General features: G+C 37.7%; 1 protein-coding gene across 2 annotated transcripts in view; it reads right to left on the bottom strand.

Annotated features, from left to right (window-relative positions):
* Positions 1 to 26,416, bottom strand: part of LOC131040587 (uncharacterized protein At2g24330) — a 128,908-nt gene that overhangs the window by 18,498 nt on the left and 83,994 nt on the right. For both annotated transcript variants that reach the window (XR_009104882.2, XM_057973536.2), the window contains exons 3-4: positions 15,595 to 15,739; positions 12,444 to 12,553 (exon numbers count right to left, since the gene is read on the bottom strand). Coding sequence is in view for 1 of the 2 variants with exons in the window: in XM_057973536.2 (XP_057829519.2) it covers positions 12,444 to 12,553; positions 15,595 to 15,739 (255 nt within the window). In the remaining variant the exon portion in view is untranslated. The remainder of the gene's footprint in view (positions 1 to 12,443; positions 12,554 to 15,594; positions 15,740 to 26,416) is intronic.

Below are 26,416 nucleotides of genomic sequence, written 5' to 3'. Positions count from 1 at the left end.
TTCTCTTTTGGGTCTTCTCCTTGTTTTTTATTTTTTTCTTGATTACGATTGTGCCCATTTTCCCTTGCATCAGAAACATAATCCTTTGTTAATGAACTCCCTTCTTTCATTGTAAGATGGAGAGTGATAAGATTTGGTATGAATGTTAGAAGGTTGATTCTTTGTATTGTATTTGTCCTTTGTAGGTGGGATCTCTAATTTTAGTTCCTTTTGGATTGCATCATCAAGTCATGTAGGATTGAGAGCACTTACCAAGCCTCGGATAGTTTCTTTTAATTCCTTGATAAATATGTATGCAAGTCTTCTTTGAGACACCTCTAGTACCATGACTAATAATTTTTGGAATTTGATGGCATACTCTTCTACAGTTCCATGTTGCTTTAATTGTGTTAGTTCTTTAAAGTACCAATCGGGGTATCTTTGATCAGAACTTGTGAAAGCCTTTGAGTGAATTCATCGCAAGTGATTATGTGTTGGTGGCCATGGGTAATAAGTCCATGATGCCACCAAGCATGGGGTGTTACCGTTAAGTGGAGTATAGCGAATTTTATGGCGTTTTTTACTGTCATGGGGCTAAGTGAAAGATAGGTGTCCAACTTTTGGACCCATGAACGTGCCATAAATTTTCAAATCCATCAAAGCTGGAAAGGGTTATCTTACTTATCCTTTCTTTTAAATCTTTGTTAGGTTGCCCTCTTCTCCTATTAAGGGCAATTCGTGTTTTAGCATCACAATAATCCCTAAAGGAGATATTCCTCCTAGCTTCAGGATCTAATCTTGAGTATACTTCCGCAATATCATCCACATTATCAATGGTTGGGTTATTTGCTTCTTCCTCTATTATGTGTTCTTCCCTAGGTAGGAAGGGAGTTCTTGTTGGCCTAGGGGTTGATACCCTTATTAAGATGTTATTTTCAGAGTGGTTGGAGTTGGTATCTCTCCCATGGGTCTAGTTGGATCTAGAATTATGGTTATTCATGTTTTGGACGGCTTGGAGGAGAAAATGGGTCATTCTCTCATTTTGCTTGCTCCATGAGAACTTGAGAGGTTTGCTCCATGAAGGTCCTCAATTCGTTGCCCATTTGTTCGCTCACTGTGATGTTGGGTGCAAATTTCTTCCTTTATCTTTCCAAGGCCTTTTGAGCCCTTTGCCTAAGTTACATCAACTACCTGTTGTGACATATTCACACATCACCCCATTACAAATGGGAACCCCTACTTTTTTTGCTTTCTGGGGTTTGCTTTCTAGGTGTTTAGGGTTTGTCTGTTAGCCTTTGCATTTTGAGTGTCGCCAGGGGATCAATAGGATGGTAGGCTTTGCTTGAGCCAGGGGAGTCAGCAGGTGCCCCAAAATTAGGGTTTCTTTGAGAGTCTTCTTTAGGGCCTGGTTTTGCTCTTGTTGCTAATTGTGTCTTGCTTTGTGAGTGGGTATCATCCTTGAAGGTCATAGTTAGGTCGAGTTGGTGAGTGATGAAGTCTGGAATGTCATCCTGATCTTCAAATGCCCTGAAATTTGGCTAAGTCTGGAATGCCCTGATCCTGAAATTTGGCTAAGTCTGCAATGTCCTGATCCTGAAATTTGACTAAGTCTGGAAAACTGAAGAATCCTCCAAAAACTAGATTTTGCAATATAACTCCTGGAGGTCCGAAACCACTCTCAAACATCCTGAAAGTATATATGGAATATAACTTAAAGTATATGTCTTATACTTAAATGTTATATTCCATAAAATGATCCTGATGGAGAGTTCAAAAAGTCAAATTTCGCTCCTGACCCTTCCAAAGGGTCCAACGCGAATTTCACTCCTGACCCTTCCAAAGGGTCCAGAGCGAAATTCTCCATAAGACATTCTACTTTGACCAAAACCTAGAACTAACGCATTCCCAGGCTTGAATGAAGGAAAAAACGCTTGTTTGAATGAAGAAATATGAAAATGAAGTCAGGATCTTGGCCAAGATTAGGAATTTCGCTCCTGACCCTTCCAAAGGGTCCAGAGCGAAATTCATCATAAACCCTATTTCTTGCCTTAGATAGACATGCAACCTTGTTCCTAGCTTGGAAAATGACCTAACTTTGCCTTATGAGGTGGTTTGAAACTTGAAAAGTGAGCAATATGGTCTGCAATGAGATTTTCGCTCCTAACCATTCCAAAGGGTCCAGAGCGAAAATCTTCTTAAAGCTCATTTCTCCCTAACTTTGGCTAAATTTTGATGTGCAGGGTATCTTGGAAGGAAGGTTGGAAATTCTTGTCACCCTTGAAGATTTGAAAGCATGAGAAAATAAAGAATTTTGGACAAGAAGGGAAATTTTGCTCTTGACCCTTCCAAAGGGTCTAGAGCAAAATTCCCAAAGGCTCTTATTTTGCATTGAAGAAGGTCAAGTTTTTTGACATGGATGGAAGAAGAATAACTTGCTTTTGCCTCTTGAGGTTGTTTTGAACTGAAAAAAATGAAGGATTTAGCCCAAATGGAGAATTTCGCTCCTGACCCTTCCAAAGGGTCCAGAGCGAAAATCTCTATAAGAGACATTTCTTGCTTGGTTTGGTCAAATTGAGGTTTCCAAGACATGACGAAAGGAAGAATGAACATATTGAAATCCTTGGGCATGTTTAGAAGTTGTGAAAATGAAGGATTCTAGCCAGGAAAGGAAATTTCGCTCCTGACCCTTCCAAAGGGTCCAAAGCGAAATTCCTTGTAAACCTATTTTTAGCCTTTCTTGGACATGAAACTTTATTCCTAGCACAATGAAACATGAAATCCTACCTTGCAAAGAAGTTTCAAGTTGAAAAAATGAAGATTTTTGGTCAAGATTGAGAATTTCGCTCCTGACCCTTCCAAAGGGTCCAGAGCGAATTTTCTCAAAACTTCTTTTTGCTATCAAAATTTTGCTAAGTCAAGTGTGGGATAAGGTAAAATCAAGAAGGAATTGCCCCTGGGAGTGACTTGAAGTTGCAAGAAATCATGAAAGATGAAGGAATTGAGCCTAGAAGAGATTTTCGCTCCTGACCCTTCCAAAGGGTCCAGAGCGAAAATCCTCAAAGTCATCTTTTCTTCCAAATTTTGGACAAAACTAAACTTAGACAAGGGTGTGAGAAGGCATTTGGTTTGCCTTAGAGTGGATTTTGGTTGCTAAGAAGGAAAGTTTTGAAGCCTAATGAAAATTTCGCTCCTGACCCTTCCAAAGGCTCCAGAGAGAAATTTCTAAATTCTCCTTTTTCCTTGCAATTTAAGACAAGATTTTGGTTTTCATGACTTGGAGAGGAGTGAGGCAAGATGTTCTATGCCTTGGGGGTGATTTGAAGATGAAAGGATGGGATTATTGCCCTAAAACCTGATTTTCGCTCCTGACCCTTCCAAAGGGTCCAGAGCAAAAATCCTAAAACCTATGTATTCCTTTCAAGTTTATGCTAACACAAGACTAGACCAAGGTAGAAATTGCCCTCGAGACCACCTTTGAGTTGATGTTGGCTTCCAAAAGTGATGATTCTAGGTCAGAGGAAGATTTTCGCTCCTAACCCTTCCAAAGGGTCCAAAGCGAAAATCCTAAAATCCCCTATTTTGCCTTGCAAAAACAAATCAAACTTGGATTGGGTGAAAGAAGAGGACTATTTCCTAGCCTTGAGTGGTGGATTCAAGATAAAATGATGGAGGAGTAAGCCCAAGCAAAGAAAATCGCTCCTGACCCTTCCAAAGGGTCCAGGGCGAAATTCACATTTTTCACCTAATTTACTCATGTGAAATGCTAAGATTTGAAATGCAAGACTTTGATTAGGTCAAAACAAACATGAGCTCGCCTTCCGGAAGATTTTGGAGTCAAGAAAACAAGGTACTCAAGTCCTAATTAGAAAAATCGCTCCTGACCCTTCCAAAGGGTCCAGGGCGAAATCCTTGAAAACACCTATTATTCACCTTGTTTAGGCTAAGTTGAAGGCAAATTGCAAAATTGTGATGGCAAACCTAGGTTGTGAAGATTTTGATTCGTGAAGCAAACAAGCCTAGATGAGAGGTTCAAATAAGCCTTGAAATAATTTAAGCCTCCATCACTTTGAATATTTTAATGCCCAAGGAAAATGAAGATTCATCAAGCCTTAATCAAGCTTTAACATTCCCTAAACTAGCCTATAGTCTTTCACTAAATTTGCCAATTACAAGACATTTGGAAGACTAAAACAAGTTCGCATAAATTAAGGCATTCATAATTTGATTAATTAATTTCTAGGCCTTGAAATAAATGAAAAAATCCACCTTTGAGCTTTGGAATTAATTTAAAAAATTAAAAATTATGCTTGAGCGCTCAAAAATCATTATTGTGCCTTTACAAACAAGTCGGCCATCCTTTGAGAGGAGTTTTATTTTATTTTATTCCCTATTTGCCAAGTCGGCCTTGAGGGAAATCAAGGTGAGCACCCTATATAAGGGAGGTGTATTTTAACAAATTCAAATCATTCTTTCATTATCTCTCATGCGAACTTGAAGAGCAGATTTGGAGGTGCGAAATTGAGCAAGTTGGAGGATAATTTCCAGATTTTGGAAGGTGTTGGAAGGCGAATTTCCAGATTTTGGAAGGTGTTTGAAGGCGAATTTCCAGATTTTGAGAGGCTAGTTGAAGGCGAAATTCTTTTTGAAGGCTGATTGAAGCTTAATTCATCCAAAGGAGGACCTAAAGTTCAGATCAAACGTCCTTGTCCAGCAAATTCTCATCTCCCTTCATTCATTTTTCAAGGTTGATAGCTAAAAATTCAAGGAAGAGGTATGAAGAATCAGATTCTTGAAATTTTTATTCAAAATTTAGTTGGATTTTCCATAGTAATCCTTTGGAAAATGAAAGTCTTGTACAATCTTATTTTAATTTAATTTGAAAATTCATAATTCTTAGATTTATCATCATTTTCAAATTAATATTTAGTTATTTCCTTGAAAGGTCTTGAATCCTATACCTTAAGATATTATGCTCAAACCCTAACTTTAAGCTTTTGTGTAGGTATCAAATGACAACCTCCACAGGACCAGACCAAGACAAGGACGACCTTCTCCAGTCCGGCATCATCAAGGACGGCCTTCTCCGATCCAGCATCATCAGGGACGACCTCTTCCAGTCCAGCATTCGAAGGAAAGGTACACCATCCATCCTGCACATCGAAGACAAAGGAAGTTAAAGCAAGGGTTCGTTGAAGAAGCAGACAATTTCAGAAGAGTTAATTAAAGCTAGCTTCTCAGCAACATCAAATTGAATATCTACCAAGTTACAAGTGTCAGACAAGGTGACATCCCAGTCATCACTCCTACAGTCGGATTGGTCCACCTCAGCGTGTCCAGATTCAATGTACCTGACTCATGGGAGATGGCACAAACTTCGATGTACCTACCCCGGCTATCCATTGGTCGAATATTCCAAAGAAGACGTGTCCAAATAATGCAATTATTTCATTGGTCAAAATTAAGTTTGTTGTAACAAACCCTAATTAGGGTTTTCATTGTAAGATCTCGGCCATTGATCTCAAATTGATCTAAGCCATTGAATTGTATTGTGGGCACTATATAAGCCCTGGCTCCTCATTTGTAAGGGATAATAGTTAGTCAGTAATAGCTAAGAGTTAATAGTTAGTAATAGAGGCCAGAATAGTAGAATAGTAATTAGAGTAGATTAAGAAGAGAAGGCAAGACATTGTTGCCTTAATTGTAAAGACTTCTTTTCATTGAAGATATGGTGGAATATGTTGTTTCTTTGCAATGTGCATGGTCTCTTGTTGAATCTTCATTTTTGATGATAGATGATTAGATTGAGTGAAGAAAATTGTTGAATGCACCTGTGTGGAATCTGTCTAGTCCATACCACTAGCCTCTTACTGATGGTAAGTGCGCCCTGCGTGGTCAACTGGCATAAAATGAGCTTAATCTTAAGTCGTTACACGTCTATTGTTCATGCATTATCTTGAATGGTGATCATTGTCAGATGGTGTACAATTTGAACGTATTGGAAGCATCCCTTAGAAGATCGCACTAAGTTGGTGTTGAATTGTTCAACCTGATGGTGAGACCCAGCCCAGTAGGACTCCACCTAGTCATTCATCCATCTTCTCGCATCCTAGATAGTAGAGTAGACTTCCTGAACCCTGCATCTTTTGCCATTTGTTTGTCTTCCAGTTAGTGAATAGGACTTGTGATTCCAGCAAATTAGACGTTCAGGTCATCAAGTGTAAGTCCCCTTGTGATTCCAACAAAATCACATCATACCACCGGTGCTTATCCGCAAGTAGAGATCCTACAAAGCAGAACCTTGAAGTCCTTCCGATTGATCCTTTTTTGCGATATCTTCAGCATTCGGAGACTTTACTCAAGAGAGGATAACATACCTCTGGGTATTTTATTCTGTGTTTGGTCGTGTACAAAATACATATCAACAGTTACTTGCAACAAAGTCTTGGCAACAATCTCCTTTTCTCCTACTCTAGCTATCTACTATCAACTATTGATCAACTATTAACTATTAACCTCGTATTAACCTTCACAAATGAGGAAGTGAGCCATGATTGAAAGATAGAAACCCTAACCCTAATTAGGGTTTCTTACACCCATAACAAAACATTTAATGCTTGACCAATGATAAAATTACAATAAATAGGACACATGTCCTTCCTTGAATGTTGACCAATGAATGATGAGGTTAGGTACATCGAACTTTGTGCCTCCACATGTGGTAGTTGTTCTCCTCATTAGATGAGTCAAGAGCATTGAATCAAGACACCTTGACTTGGAATGAAGTGATTGGATAGGTGATGACTTCAACCCCACCTCAACTTATTCCTTGTAACTCATCACAAGTGTTTGTGATTTGGGCAATATCTCTTGATACTCAACATTTCCTAGTGCTTGATGTGATAATGGTGGGAGATATTCCCAAATTGCATCATCTTCTAGCTTTGATTAACTCTTCTAGAACTATCCACTTAGGAGATGCATTTTGTTTCTCTTGAGTGGAAACTCTTTAGATGTCTAGAACTTGTCCTTGTATTGCTCTCCATCTTGAATCTCCTATCCTAGATTACCTCCTTATCCTAGCAATTATTCTTGGATTTCCAAAGGAAATTCAAGATAGTCATATTTTCCTTCCTTGATGTTGATCTCTACACTTACCTTGTAGCACCCTTCCTTTGATGCCTCCTCCTTGTCATGATTCCTTCATGCTACCAATACAATGATGAAGCTGTAAAGTGAATATGCTGATCTCCTCCTTTGCATTGTGAAGTCCTTGTGTTTGATTCCTCGAGCCTTAAATATCTTGATCCCTCCAAGTTGTAATGTCTTCTCTCCATCATTCCACATGCTTGCTTCCTACATCAGACCTTGCTGTTGCTTACAGCCGGCTCCTTCATCCTCTTCCCTTAGTTGCCTGCAAAACAAACAAGGAAAGCATCAAAAACCTATGATATAGACATATTTCACATATTTTCGAAGCTTTCTAATCTGATATGGCTTCCTAATGGAGTGAAATGATGTTCTGATTTCTGATCTTATGTCCGATTTTGATATTTTGAAGTCTGATTGCCCATGATTTCAGTCTGAGACTTCACCTCTTAAAGGTCGGATTGATGTTTTCACCAAATGGTAGACAAACTTGCTGCGAGGAATAATGTCAAGATGCCTGGGCTTTTGGAGGTGCAAAGGAAATTCTTGGGTTAGGCCGGGATTTTGACCATGGAGTGGAAGTGCTGATGGAAGACCAGGCTTTTGGGGAGCAACTAGAAGTGCTGATAGGAAGGCCAGGCTTTTGACCATGAAGTGGAAGACTCCAAGGATGATTGTGGATTATAGGGGTAAGTGGAAGTGAGCTCATAATGGTCAGGGATTTGGATGGGACATGGAAGTCTTCCAAGATGGCCGGATTTTTTGGACGTAAGTGGAAGTCTGTGGATTTGGGCATGAAGTGGAAGTTGTGAAGGGTGGAACTTCTTGCTCAATTTACTTTCAAAACAACTTCATCCTTATTCATCAAGGCAACTTCATCAGCATTACTCGTCATTGCCTTTCAAAACTCTTCAGTCTTTTAGCTTCCACGGGTCGTAGATTATAGCAAGTGAGGGAATTTCTCCAGTATGGCCAAGCTTTTGGGAGGCAGGTGGATTCCAGTCAGCAAGGGAAGTTTGCAAGGACTGCCTCTCATACTTGATGGTTACTAAATCACTTTACCCTTCCTCAAACTTATTCACTTGCCCAATCAAACATCCATGTTGCATTAGAATCTTCAAAGACTGTCCGGCTTTTAAGAGGCAAGTGGAAGTCCTCCAAGATGGCCAATCTTTTGGGGGTGTATTGGAAATGAAAGGGAGATGGCCGGGGATTTGAGGTGGAAGTGGAAGATGCCTAGGACTTCTCCAAGTTGTTGATCACCTTAATCGCCCACATTCCTCATCACTGAGCCATTTTCTTGACCAAGTATCATGTTGTTATCCTTTCCTTTTGCTAAATCTTAGATTTCCTCAACCCAAGGATGAATGCTACCTAGGCCATGGACTTGAGGTGGAAGTGGAAAAGGACTGGCCTGGCTTTTAGAGGGCAAGTGAGGGTGCTTGCAAGGATGGTCGGGGTTTTGAGGGCCCAATGGAAGACTTCTTCCTTCCACTCCGAGTTGATCACTTCTTTGCCTAAGTTGATTCCACTAAGTGTTTGGTAACTTGTTTGTGGGGTTAACTTGGTGTATTTGTTCTTTTCCATCAGCACCTAGACCTTAATTGATCTTCTTGAAGCACTTCATGACAGCTGATTTGAGCATTGAGTCCACACTTAGTCTTATCATGATGCTGATTTTGCCCTTTGGTGAAGATTTTATCCTTGAATTTCCTTCCAGAAATCCAAGGAAAACAACTAATACTCTTGATTTCATTCTTTCACACATCCCTTAGATCCTAATTGATCTTCATCAAGCACTTCATCTCATTTGTTTGACCATCTCACCCTGATCTTTCCTCGCTTCCATGCCCTATCCTGAGGATGCTTGCTTGCTTGATTGTTCATCTCACTTGAGGCTCATACCTTTGACTTGACCTAGAAGTTGCATTGTGAAGCATCACTCAAAGACTACCTTGACCTCTATCAATCATTTGAATTTTGGCTTGCACCTACCACTTGAGCACCTAGAGTTGAGAAGACCTCAAACTAGTCTAGAGAAAGACTTCACTACTACTAAACTGCCTGACTTGATCACTTCCTAACAATCAAAGGCACTGCATCTCTCACTAGCAAAAGGTTAATAACCAAAGAAACTACTGCCAAGCAAAAACAACTATGCTAGAAAGCAAAAAGTGGGGGTCCCCATTTGCAATGGGGCGATGTGTGAAAACATCACAACACCTCCCTAACTCGATAGTGGCAAGATTAGGGGTTTTCATCCTTAACTTGCAAAGAGTATTTAAACATTTTCATCCTTAAAACTCTTAGTTCGCCTTGGAGGGTTTGCATCAACCAAGATCAAGATTTGGGTTTTTGTCCAGACTTCATAAGAGAAAAAAGGGTTTTTATCTTTAAATCCATTAATGAACTTGGGAAGGGTTTCATCCTCCTTATTTGCAAGTCACTTCCTCAAATTCGAGATTGATTGCATGATTGATTGATTTATTGCTGATTGCTTGATTGATCTTTGCTGATTGCTTGATTTCTTGATGGATTGATGAGTGATGCTTGAATGATGGATGATTGATGATTAATGAATTGAATTGCCCTTAATATCCATTTCTTGAAGGAATCACCACCCTTTACAAGAAATAAGTCACCACCCTTTGTTGCTACCTTTTGAGACTAAGCATTTATTTCCATATTAATTGATTGCTGTTTTTTTATATCCTCGCCTCTCAAGGAAATGATCTCTCCTTTATACCTTATTGGTGAAAGAGTCACCACCTTTCATCATCATTGCCCTTGGAAGGGTTACAATCCTATATCTTAATCACTGCTATGAAAAATCTTAGTGTAGTTTAATTACATTCTTTTGCTGGCACTACCTTATGAATATGGCTAGCACTACATTTATTCTTCATTCACCTAATCAATTATTTTTATTGGCTGCAATCTGTGGCATTGTGGCAGGACACGACATTTGAGTCATCTATTCTAATTGTAATATGTTGTTGGACCTCCTTAAGTATGGACTATATCAATCCTATGGATGCTTTTACATATTTTGGTGTTGTAGTCAAGCACGCTTGTTATCTTGTATTCTCTTAAATTCATTGCAATGTGGGTTAAATGAACTTAGAGAACATTTAGATTTGGGTTTAAAATGAACCCGATGTTCTAGAAAACATTATATTTCTAGCTTGGTTCTTGTGTTAGCTGTCTCCCATGTTTGGGATAGTGTGTTTTTGAGAACCACCTCATCAAGGTGCTATTTAAGGTTCTCTAAGTGGTCTTGGCAGGGTCGGGAGGTGTTGGACACCTTTCCCTCCCCCTAGTGTCAACCATAGTTGCAAAACTCTTACTCAGCAACAACTCTTTTGGCCCAAAATTTTAAAAAACTCAAGACTCGGCAATAACTCAGCAATTTTATCAAACATTTTATATACATAAATATTTTAAAATATTCTTTAGAAACACATATTACTAAATTTGTTGAACATATTACTAGTTTCCATCATATATAAATCATAATTAGAATTTAAGAGATACTATAGACCAAAAAACAAGTTCAACTCATATAATGCCACTTCCACTAGTCATGTCATATGTAGAAGTTGCCTCATCTGAAGAGATTTTTGGCAAGTTGTGCAATAATAATGTCTAAGTAGGCACACTAAAGAGTTAAATCCTCGTTCCCAGTAACCCCTCATTGCAGTCAAGTTTTTTATTTGACAAATTCCAATGAGTAATGGGGATTTGGGGGTGGAGACCCCAATGAGGAGGGATAATGCCCCTAATGGGGTTTTAGGGGCAACAACCCTAGTAGATCAAGGGGCAGCACCCCTTGTGGGGGTTTGGGGCAACGCCCCCAACAGGTTTGAGAGGCAGCCAAGCCCAAATTAAGGCCTTGAAAACCTTTACCACTAATGATGATTGCGTTTTTTTAATTACAAGAAAAAAAAAAGAAAATTTTTGCATTTAGAGGAGCTTTTAATACAAAACTCATGATTTTTTGCATTTACTCGAGAGTTCTATAGGAAATAATTGTCGAGAGTTTTTCAAAAACTCGTTGGAGAGTTTTTGGGCAAGTAAATCTTTTGGCATTTTGACTCAAGAGTACTTGTGAGTCAGAAGAGTTTTTCATCTATGGTGTCAACCACATTTTGAAGTCTCTTGTAGTCTCCCTTGTCCTTAGGAGTGATCTCCTTCATGAGCTAGTGTGAAGCAAGATTGGGTGTCTAGTATCTTATTGGTTCTCCAATCATTTCCATCATTTTGGAATTTGTTTCTCATCAGAGCTTCTTCCTTGTAGTTCTCGAGTGTTGGCATGTCCTAGAGACTAAAGCCTAGCTTGGATTTGCTCACTAGCCAAGACTAACACTAGAACAAGACTCCAGCACCAAGATAGGACTCTAGTGCTGACTGAGACTAACGCCAAACCTAGACACTTGAGCACTCATGGTAGTGTCCTCTCTAAGCACTAGTGTTTCTCCAGTGCCTCGTTTTGTCATTTCATCGACCAGTTGAGAGTTCCAACCATTTTTCAAGGAAACTTTGTAAATAAAAGTTGTCCCCCTTGGCCTTGACAGTCTTCCCATGTCATTTTGGCAAAAAGTGTCATACCTCAAGTTTTATGGCACCCATTTGTCTTGTGAACTGTCATTGCTAGGAAGTGACCCATCATTGTTCCAGTTGGTGGAGGGTTTGTAACTTTTAGTAAGCCAACCTCCTAAAAAGGTCTGTCCTAGTGTTTAGGTGTTGTTAGGTTGTTGTTGAGAGGATTGGAGGTTATGCCCTCGTCTTATTCCTTGTTTCGAAAACCAATAGCTTCATCGTCTAATGGTGTGTTAGCTGCTAGTCATTCCACTGTCTAAGTGGATTTTTGTGGGTGTTGTACAAGTTCCTAAGGTGTCTTGGTGTGGATTTGAGGTTGATGATTCCCTCATCCTATCCTTGTGTAGTGTTGCGAGGACACATGATTGTGGGTTAGTACTCAATTGTCATTTGGATGTCCTTTTCCACTCTATACTCTCAGACCATGGTTGCATATAGTCTTGATGTCACTAATTTTGGGAAGCCAAGTACTAGTCTTATGTTTAGGCATTGGCCTCCTTTCAATATTGTGTAATCCTTTATTCCGATGAGGGAAAAGTTCTTTCATGTACAACATTCAGAAAATAATATGGATTTACATAACAAAATCAACTTACTTGTGATTTGTGATATTAATGAAAATACAGCAATAGTGATAAACAAAGAGCAATTGTATACAATAATATACCACAATATTTTTTATAAACTGCAAAAATTGACAAATAAAAAAAACTTCTGACCTGTATGAGCTGCTGAGTCATGTAATAGTTCGTCCGCTCCTTAAGTTCATTGATTTTAGCTTGCCTTTCAGCACGCAATTTTTCAAGTGTCTTTTGGTCTTTGTTTTCACCTACACAAATTGTGCAAAAGCTTACATTTAAATCAATGGAAAACCAATAAATACCTTATTACATACAGCAAAATGTTGCATTTAGACTATAGATGGTGTTTCAATTATAGCCACATATAAGTTGTTAAATCTGCTCAGATAATGCCTTCTTTTTTGCCCATTATCATGCTAAACTCAATGACAGAGCAGAATAGTACTCTTTTAATTCAGTTGGTCACCACCCTTTGGTGCTTTACAAACTCAGGCAACTTTTGTAAAAAGGGATACAAAACCCAGACGTATGACCAACCGCATCAACTGATGCACACCATGCACTAAGCCCACTGGGAATCAAACCCCAGGCCAATTGCCTGGTGGAAACTCCTAGTCCTTCCTACCAGTTGATCCAGCTCCACAGTCTCAACAGAAAAAGTTACAACTATTAAATCATGCAAATCTTTGAAAATAAACATGGTTTGGGAGTTGCCCCTCCCCTATTCATAATATAAATGGATGATAACATGAGCTGGTACAGAAACTATGATTCCTCAAAATGTCATTTTCGCAAAACTATTAATCCTCAAAATGTCATTTTCGCAAATAGGATAAGTAGAAAATAAAACACAAGAATCTAATGGAATAAAGCGCTTAGCTGGAAGGCTACAGTTACAACTTACAATGACTAAACAAAAAATTATTTCTATGAAACATATTAAATGGCACATGTTTTTCAATTCTTCAAGTCAAATGACCATGTACGTATTTATAATGAGACCTACCCCAGAACTAACAACTTATAGCTGACCAAGATGCATAAACTGTCAATCACTCCTAACAGGTAGTGATGTGTAGTGATAGATTTGATATATAATTTGCACCAGAAACTTTGCAAAACAAACTAATATTGCATATGTAACGCCAGGTTTGATTGAAACTATCCATTGATTCTAGGATAACAAACTCCGTAACTAAGGAAAAACCATTGGGACAAAATACAACCCAGAGTTGCTAAACAAGGTTGCATCACAATTTTTTAAAAAGTAGATGGCATTTTACAAAAATATAACCTGGACAACATCAGCCCATCAGGTTTGATATCAGACTGATAAATAAAAGTAAAGGTAAAGACAGCTTTTTAGGTAGAACACAAAGCAAAACTGCAATATGATGCATGACACCCCACTTATGAAGCAATCCCCAAGGATTCTTAATTTCCAATCAACTTGTAATATTTTTAAGTGCACAACACTCCCTTATTCTAAACTCAAACATGTGACCTTCATTATGGAGATGAACACACATCTTCCACCAGCAGGAAAACTCATGTTAACAAATACATTTGCAGTGGCTAAAAATCAGAGCTCTGAGAACTGTAAAAGGAATTCATATTACATTAAGTCTGAAAAGCATAGCTTACAAAGTTATAACATAAAACCATCTTTACAAAAAAGGAAAAAAAATATGATAACTAGAGGTCTGAAGATTTCTTGTGATGGTAATAGTGCTGCTGCAAAATTCCAAATTACCGTATAACCCAAAATAACATCAGAAACAGTGGAAGCATGATCTTCATGCTGATATGCAAGAAAGTCCATAACAATATTTTGTTTCTCACTTTCTAGCATGGAAAGAAAAGATTCAACTTGTTGACCAAAGGGTCTCCAAGTCTTGAACCAGATGTATCCCCCACTGCAAGCATACCATAGAGAAATTTGGAGTGGCATACCTAGCCTGGGGATCTAAATAGGAACACTCACTCAACACCTTCGCTATTACCTTGGACAGAGCTGTATGCTTGAGAAATATGTCTTTTACAAGAAAGCTTGCCAATTTCCTTTCTTCCCTAGCCTCTTCCAATCTTTGTTTGCTATCTTACAAAATATGAGTTTTTCAATGGTGTCAAACCTTTAGTTCTTCTTCAAGAAGAGATTGATGAGATAGGCAATCTACTTGTCCACATTGAAAATTGATTATTTCCATGGTCAATTTCTAGATTCCATGTTCAACAATAATGTCACTGAGGATAATAGTGTTCCATGGAAACGCGTTTCCCCCCCTCCAGGCCCAAGTCCCCCCGTCGCTGAAACCCGTCCCCGAAACTTTTTCCCTTTGTCCCCCTGTCCCTGAAGCCCGTCCCCACGTCTCCCCGTCCCTAACAACCATGGAACAATGATTTTAGTACTACCATATGTGGCATGCAAAGCATAATCACAAAAATTTCCTTGAGATTGTAAGCAGGTTCTCCTCAAGAGATATCACTAGCTTCTTCACATCTATGGGACCTTCAATATAAGACAATGAGAACTGTAAAATATTACTTTATAAGTTCTTTCATTCCATTTCAACAAACGTTCAGCCTGCCCAGATGTTTCAAACAAATAGTTTTGAATACCAGCAGGTAGGACAAAGTGTTATCTGGTATGAACAATGAAAGACCCAATAATAACCCATTCTTAAAGGCTGTAATACAAGCCATTTTGTCAAAGCTTACTAATAAAATTTCCAGCTTATGAATAGGCAGCCAAACACTTTAGAAAAACCAAGAAACATGAAGCTGGCAAATACCTTTAAAGTTAGCCATTGTAACTATATAAAGAACATTAAGGAAAATATATTATTATCGAACTCAAATAGTAGCAATTATATAATTCTGAAAAACCAATGAATTATTATATTATTATCCAACTAGTATATTAGCAATTATGAATTCGGTAAATCTATACATTATATTAATGCCCAACAATATTTGCTGACAATGGAATAGTTCATAATAATTCATATAAAGATAAAGGTTGATATTTAGGTTACAGCCAAGCCAAAGGCCAACTTAGTGTCAGAGACATCCCTTGTGCAATCCTAAAGGAGATATCTTTCCATTTAACATATATTGCTCTGATTTTGTGCCTTTCATTAAAACCTAATACCAAAAACAAACGCACTAAGACTTAAAAATTGTATGAAATATGAGCATAACAAATATTAAAAAATACACACAAAGCACACATATAAATCACTAGATTCTTTCAGATGGAGTAACCTTGACCGAAACATCATATACTTACGCATGCGGAAATAGCTACCAAGTGTAGAATATATAATGATAGATATTACTGGCAAGGCAAAGACTGGCAGTACACGAAGAGCTCGGTTTTGCCAGGTCAAATCTGGAGATCTTGTCGACATTATTGCAGACACAAGAGCCACTATCTGCACAATGAAATAACATTTTTTACTGTAGTGATAACATTGCACTAGAATCATTTGATTATCAAAAAGTTAAGTAAAAATGCTTTAAAGAAGCAACACCCAAATGAGACATGATATTATCTGTGACTAGCATGTAAAGCTTTTTGAAAAAAATTAAGCTAGTTGGAAAATTGTCATAATATCATTTAATCTAGAATTAGTTGGGTAGGCCATTAGCTAAACACATTTCTGTATTTAGGAATTTGCTAATTTCAGTAAATAGATCATGTGTTCTTGTGCACAAAACCCAAATAAATATACAGATCTCACTTATATACACATTAACCTTGACATTCTCTGAGGTTTAGAATCTGGAAGGATAGATAGAATGTGCATCAAATGTCCTCTAAGTCCTGAATCCACACAAATAGTCAGAGTGTGCATAATTTGTGTTTCAAGTCCCGTAATACACACAAATAGTTAGAATGAATATGTTGAATCTGTGTATCTTGTAATTCTCATTTTATTTCTTGAATATTTATTTGTAATTATTAGTAACCTAAAAATCCTAATTTCTAACAAACAAACCACAAAATTGATTTGGTTCTTGAACCCCCTCTTCCAAAGAATCCTTTATACCACAGATATGTTTGAGAATGATATAGTTTGCTGCCAAATTCAAAATCTGATTGATCAAGGCAAGATTAAAGCCAATTCCTGTCCATGTATAAACCCAGTAGTTCTTGTGCCAAAAAAATATGGCACATGAAACCTCTACGTTAACTATCACATGTTCAACAAGATCACAATCAAGAACAGGTACCACCTACATGTGTTGAGAACCTCTTGGACTGGCTCCGTAGTGCACAATGCTTCACCAAGATTGACCTAAAGTCAAGATAACAAGTACTAGTTGATCCTGAAGATGCAAGTAAAACAGCATTCAAAACCAAGAAAGGATTGTATGAATACATGGTTATGTCTTTTTTCCTAACCAATGAGCCCATAGTCATGCACCTAATTAATACATCCTACAACCCTTCACCAACTCCTTCATCATCTCCTTCAATGACATGCTCATATTCAACAAGACTTGGGAGGAGCACATGAAGTACATTTCATGTCTTGGACACTCTATGCCAGCACAAGTTGTAGGCCACTAAAGTGTAGCTTTGGCACCATGCAAATCCAATACCTTTGTTCCTTCATTGATCGTGCAAGCATCCATGTAGACCTACAAAAGATTAAAGTGGTGTGAGATTAGTTGACTTTGCACAACATCACCAAATTGCACTACTTTCTTAGACTCTTAATCTCTACCATAGTCGTGTTCTCAAATTCTTGCACATTTCTTAATTGTTCAATCAACTCATGCATGTCAAGATAGCATTTGTTTGGACACCTATCAAACAATCCGTCTTTGAGAAGCTCAAGAAATACTTATTTTGGCAATGTCTAGCATTGCACACCCCTTTGAGATTCAATCCAATGCATCTATACTGTCAACACAATACTCACATCGCATCGGCACCCAATCGCATGTCACTCAAGTACCTTTGACAACAAGAGTCAACAATACACCACCTATGAGAAAGAATTGTATGTCATTGTTCAAGTTGTCAAGAAGTGGTGCCACAACCTTTTGGGCAAGGAAGTTGCAATTAATGCTAATCATAAGCCACTTTAGATCCTCCACACAAAACAAGTTGGAGATCGTGTGTCACATTGAGTGGATGACATATTTGTAACAATTCCATTTGGTGATAAAAGCGCAATAAGGGGAAGGGCAATAAGGCAGTAGATTGACTCACTTACCACAAGTTCAAGCACTCATCGCTATGCTAAACTTGCATGGCCACAACTTTTCTAAATTCGACACACTTTACTCAATAGACCCAAACTTCAAGCAGACCTACCTTGCGCTTGTGCATGGTAAATAGGCAAGCAAATTCTACATACTTGCTATACTTATGTACAAACCAAAACATCTATGTGTTCCAGGGTTTGCACCTTGCCAAATACTCACTTGGGATGCACACTACACCAAAATCACTAGAAAATTGTGTTACCAAAACACTAGCAATGCTACACCAACATTTCCATTGACCTCATATGCACCTAAACATTAAGCACCATATCAAGTCCTTCATCAACTATTGCATGTCAAGCCCACAAATAGGAAGCTAGAGCTTTACCCCTACGAATCCACAAAGCACCCAAATGACTCTATGTTTGTTGTAGGAGATAAATTTTCAAACATGGCCATCATGGTTGCTTGCAAGAAAAGTATCCTTGTACAAGAGATTGATTGCCTCTTCCCAACATCCATTGTGTCTAATTGCAACCCCAAGGTTTGTTAGTGTAGTCTAGCAATCCTTTTGGGAAGGATTGGATACACAACTAGATTGGTCCCAATGTTTCATCTACAAGCAAACAACCAAATGAAAGTGATCAATCACACTTGCATCTTCAACACCTCTACAATCGTGTGCATTCATGCACTTGGGATGACAACTTGCCATACATCCAACATACCTACAACAAAGTTATGCACACTTCTATAGGGCATAGTCTTTCCAAACATGTCATGGATTCCAACTAGCAACGCCCTTGGACATATTCTACTACACACCACCCACTATAAAGACACACACAACAAGAAGTGGACAAAGCACAAGAGTTTTTGCAGCACATGAAGGTTACAAACCAATAGCAAATATATAAAGAACACCACACACTACACAACTCATGAAATCAAAGTTAGTGATATTTGGTTGCAACTTCAAATGGAATGCTTAAAGGATCCACATAGAAAGATGAAGCATCTATGTGATGATTCATACACCATCCTACACATAGTTGGTGATAATATATTGTTCTTAATCTACCTCAATACCTAATTTTGCATCTAGTATTCAACATTGAACTTCTCAAGCCCTATTATTCTCCACTTCTTGAGCTAGCATCAATTCAACATCCTTCCTATTTGGATCCTAAGCACTTGTGCAGAATTGTTAGATATGAAATCATAAAGACAACCAACACTCATGCTTGCGAAGACACACACAAGTTATTTGGAATGGCCAACACATCCACCAATTGTTCAAAGTGTCAAGGCAAGGCAATATGCATATCAAGCAAAATGGTACTACCTTTAATAGATCCACATTAGATTTCCACAACTCAATAAAGATGCAAAGGGGTCCATCACATCTCAAGAAAGTGCAAAAGACCAAAGCACAACTACACAACTTTTTGCAAACCTTGAGCAAAGATCCACAATGCTTTGCGCAAGTACACATACACTCATGAGGTTGCACACCACCATGCAAGTTTTAGCAGCCCATGTGACACCTAGCAATCATCCTTGCAATCAACAACCTCATACATGTGACACACAACAAAAACTCAACTATCAACAAACGAAAGTTTAAGTGACACCAATTATTAAAATATGAACAATTATGTAACTACTTCTAGTAAAATCTTGTAGATATATTGCACATTCAGTCATTTGATTCATCACATTGAAGATCCAATCACAAAGAATAGTCTAGGAAAATTAGTTTAATGTGTTCAACCCTATTATGGTAATAGGAATTCACATTCTTAACCTTGCTATCGAGAACATCTACAATATCCTACTTGCTTCTACATTGAATAGAAGTTGCATTCTTTGCTAATAATTCTTCAACACATTCAACTATGTAATGTTTGCTTGTGTCTTTAGTTTTCCTTTGGACATTCTATAATCTTGTCTTTCATTGAGAGAGGATTGTCCCTCTATATTGTCGTAATTGTATCCTCATACAATTTCATGCTTAATTGGGGCTCACTTTGATGATTCTCCATCCTTGCCCCTAATTATGCTCAAAACATTGCCTGAACTTGAGGTCTCAACAATCTGCTCTCTCTCTATCTAACCCTATTCCAACCTAGGAGGACTAGACTAGGGTGCCTAGTCCCCTAGCCTAGCGCCTTAGTCCCCCTAGACTAGGGCGCCTAGTGCCATAGTCCAGCCAAAAGGGGTCCAAATTTGAACCCTCTAATGGTTGAGAAAAGTTGAGCGAAAAAATTATCCCAATATCGGCCTTCTTCATAATTTTCAACACATTTCTTGAGGTTCAGTATAAAAGCAAGTCTTATCCCCTCATTTGAAACATCTCTCATCAAGGAATTCAATTCACATAAAGCAATTCAATTGAGTAAGCAACCAAGCATTCTCAAGGCAGTGAAGGAGAGGTCAAGTATTCAGATTTTCAAGCATTCAAGGTGGTATTCATAATCAAGTTTATGTAAGGCATGCAAGATCTTCCACCTAGCAACATCAACCTTTCATGAAGACTTCAAGGCAAGGAGATTCATAAGCGAAAGTATGACCTTCCAATTAAGCATTTTGTTTCAAATCTAGCCTCTGCCCTGCAAGGGTAAGCTCTCTTTTCTATCTATCATCATTATAGGGTTAATTCTAACCGAAGTTTGACCTAGGCAAACCCCTATACACCCAGCACCATTTTTCTCTCGTGTATGCAGGTTTCAGATTCGACAGAGAGGGGTTACAAGGGTACATGAACTTTGTCATTGATTATAAATGACAAACCACAAGAATATGGTTTTGTTCAGTCAAAGAGGCATATGCACAATACAAATATTTTCCTTGTGATTAGAGAGGCTAGTTGGCGCAAAATTGTGAATCCTACCCACCTAATCTCATATATTCCTATATTGAAACAGAACAGATATGCAGACTCTAAGAACAGATCTGGATATCCCTGTGTCTGTATATCCCTTTACATGAGAATTCACAAGCCACTGCATACCCTTCACTGAAATATAAGTGTGATAGGCACAGTAATTTTATGGAACCACGTCTACAGTCCTTTGCCTGATAGAGATTATTGATTAACAGACAGAAAGAGTCTCTATACAGAGATTGATATCTCAAAATTAAGTGCCTGAAATTAAAGTGCTCCCAAGTCTCCACCTCCTAGAAGAAATAAAGATGAGTATTATATCTCTAAAGTGATTGTCATGTCCCCTCCTTGATCATTATACATAAACTAAACGAAGCAATTATTATTATTAATTAATATAATATCTATTAACGAATGATTATTTGAAATTTATTTATTAATTAAATATTAATATTTAATTAATATTTATTAATATTTATTACTAATCATATTCTTGAAATATTTAAATAAAATAAAATTAACATTATATTTTAAACATGATTTACATATTCTTGATTGTAAATACAATGGTTCAAATTTTGAAATATAGATATAGCTACTTATATAATATTTATTATAATATAATTCATAGGCTTATTTATAATCAAATGTTATTCTATCTATGTGGCCTTATTGTAAGTATTGGGCTGCAACCCACGTGACTCTTGGTCTTGGTGGGGTGTAAAGAAAAGGCACGTAGACTTTGGGCAAATCGGTGCCACCCTCCAAAGAGAGAATGTGCCTCTTCCGTAGTGTTGATGTGTTTTTTAGGCACATGCGAACACAAAATAAAATACCATAAATATTGTATCCTCTCTTGAACAAAATCTCTCAGATGCTGAAGATTAGCTTAAGGATCATTCGAGTAGACTCCAAGGTTCATGTATGTAGGATCACTACGTGTGGATAAGCTTTGTTGGTCATTGTGATTGTTGTTTCATCTAGGGGCATTTATGGTTCAAAAAGATTTCATAAAGTGGTTTGCAGATGATATGCAATGAGGTTTCTTCCTAAGACTACTAAATGACTATCAAAAAATGGCAAAAGATAGGGGGTTTAGAGAAGTTCTCAGCTATTCTAAAATGAATGAATGAAGGATGACACAAGTGAAACTCAACTAGTTATAGCATCGCCATACATGAACAACTCCACTAGAACTAGTGCAATCTTCTAAGGATGTTTGGAGATTTTCAAATCACTACGAATCATAGACACCATTAGTTGAATGCATATCAATAAGCAATAATCCAACTTAAACAATTTTAAGAGTTCCAGTTGACCACACAAGGCTCACCTACAATCAGAAAGAAAGCTAGTGGTATGGATAACGAACTTCACAATATATCAAGTGCAACATTCTATCGTTAAATCTAATGCTTAAACTAACATCAAAAGATTGACTTGAGAAGATAAAAGAACCATGCAATAGGCTTCAAGAGAAAAAACACATTAACTTCAATGTTTTATTGATCCAATAGCTAAACAACAACAATTCTTCAAGTCCTTCTCTTGTCACTAGTGTAACACCTTAACCTATTTCTCTCTTATTGCTCTTAATCTTATTCTATTGCTATTGCTATTACTATTAACCATTACAAATGAAATGAGTGGAGCTTATATAAGACTCCCAAATACAATGAAGGACCGAGATCGAATGAAGATCAAGGGCCAGGATTTTGCCACCTAAACCCTAATTAGGGTTTGATACAAATGAAAACCCTATCTAGATAATCATCATCATGAAACAACCGATGAGAAGATAACATGTGCTGACACAAAAATCGAGAAAGCGTCCTCCAATAGGAAAAATAGAACGCCAAGTGGGATCATAACAAACTTTCTTCTAGAACTTTATTCCCTTTCTCCTTTTCCTATCTGGCATATTCAATGAATCTAGACGTCATACTTTCAACTTCAAAAATTGGAATCTCGGGTAGATTCTTCATTCGTTCTTCTAGGTGGATCACTTCATCAAAGGTTGCAAAAAGAGTTATCTCCCATCCATGCTCAAGTTATTGTCTTATCAATAAAGAACATAGTGGTATACATACGATCCAATTGTTTTTCTGTGATTAGTCCACCTTCTCCCTGAAAGATGACTTTTATCTTGTCCTCCAATTCTTGAATGTCCACATTTGTTTCAATTTATGCCCTTTTGTCAAGAACGACAGACATCACCTCAATTATCTTGTCATGAATATGTTGTCCTCATTTTTGTTTTCAAAAATGGACCGTTACATAAAAAATTTGTCAAAAAATGAAAATTTTACTCTATGGCACACTTCTCGAGGCAAAATTTCGCCTTACCCTTTGACTAGACTAATCCTCAGTCCATCCACAAACCACGTTTCAAATCTCATCGCATTTTGGTTTTGTTTCCTATGTTTTTCCTCCAATTTCGGGTTTTTTTCTCCCTGACTACAGGTGGGAAATTTTCCTTAAGTTGCAAGTTTTAATGTTTTCCTTTGTTTTTGTCTTTGTAGGGAAATTTTAAGTTAATTACAAGTGCACTTTATGAAATTAGAACTTGTAACTTACTTTTTATTTCCCCCTTGACGCTTTTTGGCTTTTTAAGTCATAATAGTAACTTATCCTTTTTGGATAAGTTACAAGTTAATTTTAAATTATAAATTTAAAAGTCACTTGTAATTCTTTTATAAAGTTCCTATTTAAGTGATTTTACTTGTAATAGGGATTTTATTTCCCTATTACATGTTTTATTTTCAAGTCACTTGTAAAGGGAATTTTATTTCCCCATTACAAGTTCTTTTTACAAGTTAAGTTATTAAAACTTGTTAAGGGGATTTTATTTTCCCCTTACAAGTTATTATGACTTGTAAATCTCTCTCAAAAACCCGATTTTGCCTTGTGCATGAAAAAGTGAACATTTTAAACTTGTAAATGAGTTTCTAAAACTTGTAATATGAAGAAAGAAACCCGATTTTCATTATTACATGCAATTTAAAACTTGTATTCCTCTTCCAAGAACCCGATCAGCTACAGAGGTGGAATTCATTGAAGATTTCAAGCAATTTTTGTGGAGAAATCCTAGGAGGCGAAAAGTGTTTTGGATTCCTCCCTGGTTTCATGCATTTTCAAACACATCCCATGCCATTTGGAGGTCATAATCGCTGGTTTTATGGTGTTTAACAGCAAAAAACGTGTTTGTAAATGCCACGATTTGCCTTTAGAATTTGGCACGAATGCATTCTTTCCTAAGTCGTTTTTGCTTCCTTCACCTAGGCGTGGGATTTGTATGGAGATTTGACCATTTATTGTGCCATTTTGTTAGCAGTTTTTGCTGCACATGGTATTTTGGAAAAACGTGGCTAGGGTTTGAATCTCCTCCTTGTTTCTATTTAAGAGTTTCAATCTTCCATTTCAAAGATTGCTTCTTGCATTTTGGAGGACATTTTGATTGATCAAGGTATGTTTCTTTCCTTTCTTTTTTGTTTTTATTTCTTGTTTGTTTGGTTTCCGTTGGTCAATTTGTAAATTTGTATAGATGTTTATTTTGATAGTTCTTGCCTAAATCGGTTTTGTGAGAGAGATTTTCCCCTTTGCAAAGCAATTTGTAAATTGCATTGATCTTCCCCATTTTCCCTCTTTACTTGCATTCAGGATTTTAAATCCTGATTGCAAGTAAGATGAAAATAATTGACCTACCCCTTTGGCTGGAAAATTTTAACCATCTTTTGGTGAAATTCCAAATTTCTAAGTTGGAAAATACCCATTCTTTCAAAATCGGGTTTTTAAAATCTGATTACAAGTTAAAAGTTCTTCCCATTTTCTTGCAAGTATCTTCCCAAAATCCTTCCATTTTTGTTCATACTCATTGCCTTTATTCATACATACCATTCACGCCATTTCGCACACATCAAAATCTCATTTTTCACCCATTTCTCCATTTTCCTTTTTACAAGTATGCTTGCATTCGGGTTTCAAAAATCCGATTGCATGTTTGTCCTTCCCCACTTGTATACTTGTAAAACGTTCCCCAAGATCCGAAATTGGTCAAAGTCAAGTTTCAAACATTCCCATTTATTTCCCATCTTTCTCTCACAAAGTTGTGAAGTGCAAGGGTTAGAGTTCTTCCCATTTGAAGAAGAAAAAATGTTAGTTGCAGCTGATCTTGATGTTGCTTTAACACTTTTAAGTCTTCATCGCAGCATACCAGGTTGTTCTTCAATTTCAGATTTACCATCATCTTCCATTCCAAAGAAGATGAAGTATAAATATGACAAGTATCAGAATGAAGGTTCCCCTTCACAAGTTTCCTCACCTTTGGATCATATCAAGGATATGGAAATAGGGCATGTTGACATGTGAGAATTCATTAAAAGGGTAGAGGATCCACAGGATAGTAATATGTAGCGGTTGTTGGACAGCCACATTCATCATGTATCTTTTCTGGTGGCTGCCCTAGAACTTGAATTTGTTCTCGCTTGTGCTCACCATTTCGACAAGGAGACGAGAACCATTAAAAATGATGATGGTGAGGCAATAATCTGCCTTGATGCGGATACTATTGAGAAAGTCTTCAAAATACCATCAGCACCTGTGTATATGGAGATTTCAAAGGATAGTGCAGCTGAATACTATGTCAAGAGGGAAAAGGATTGTAAATGCCACATTAACAAGATGGATTCATGAGCCACGAGCCGCTTTCGCAAGATGGGCTAAGTTGTACCGTTGTGACTTCAAGTGGGAAATTGGAGACATCATTACTCTCCTCAGCAGGATGTTGGGTCTTGAGCACTCTAATGTTTTTGAGACCTAGATGTATCAATTTATCATGTTCATAAGGCACTCCCATCATATATCATGGGGAGAGATTATCAGTGACGTTGTGTGAACAACTTGCAGCAGTCCCTACTACTATGACATTCTACATGAACCCATACTTAGTGTATTTAGCAGCATCGCTTAGACATTTCCCTGGTCTTTCTACCAAGGGTGATCACTCACTTATACTTGTGAGGGAATACTATGATCAGTTGCCCTTGAGACCCAGCAAATTACATTTCAGGAGGGTTCAAGATGCCTTCTTTGGTTACTTCATGTGCCAGTTTGACAAGACTCTAAAGAACAGAAGGGTGTCAGATGAAGCATGGGAAAGAGTGAACGAGTATGGTTGCTTGTTCCTTCAATTCCCGACTTTCACTTATATAAGAGTCGGATGCTATAGTAAGCAGCCATACATGCTTCCTAGATACTCACCTGATAAGATTATTCTTATGGAGTTGGGAAGACAGATCATGGATGTTCATGCACATCAAATCCTGTCAAACATAAGGTTGGGAAGGGGATTCATACAACCAAACCATTGAAGATTGGTCGGTATTCCCTTATCACATCCACCAAAGCCAAAGCTATGGAGACCGAGATGTAGGAGATTAAACTCAAAGGTTTAAGTCAAGGGCAGATTTTGACTACCGAGGTATGAAGGAAAAGATCAAAAAGTCTTCCATACATGTGCATCGCATTGAGGATATCTGGGTGGATCTTCGTACAGAAAAGGAGGTTCTCAAGATGGAATACTGCAAGCTCACCCTAGAGCAGGTTATTGATTTGAACCTGGTGGACATTCCGCAAGGGATGATTGATGATGGAAATGTGCTTGATCCAGAGTATGTCTCACGGAGGGTTGATGAAGCCCCACTTCCTTTAATCCAGTGGTCACACAAAGAATGCACTTCCATTCTTGAAAGATTTCAACCCATCCTAGCTAACACCAACACTTGGCTCAAAGGTAAAGGTGTTAGACTCATCAAGATCAAGGTTGGAAAAGATGATGATTCTATGGGGCCTCTTGGACGTAAGTCTGAGATTCAGATCGACAGCAAGGAAGGTGTGTCATCTTTAGGGACTAGGATCAAATTGTGGGTTAGTCGGCCAATAGTGCTTCCTCCTGAGGAGGCGACAATTCGTGGGAAAGAAAAGTCCCAGATTCACATTCATGTGA

This window comes from Cryptomeria japonica, chromosome 4 (genome assembly GCF_030272615.1).
Source record: "Cryptomeria japonica chromosome 4, Sugi_1.0, whole genome shotgun sequence".
Classification (NCBI taxonomy): domain Eukaryota; kingdom Viridiplantae; phylum Streptophyta; class Pinopsida; order Cupressales; family Cupressaceae; genus Cryptomeria; species Cryptomeria japonica.
This window is presented reverse-complemented; position numbering and strand designations above follow the sequence as displayed.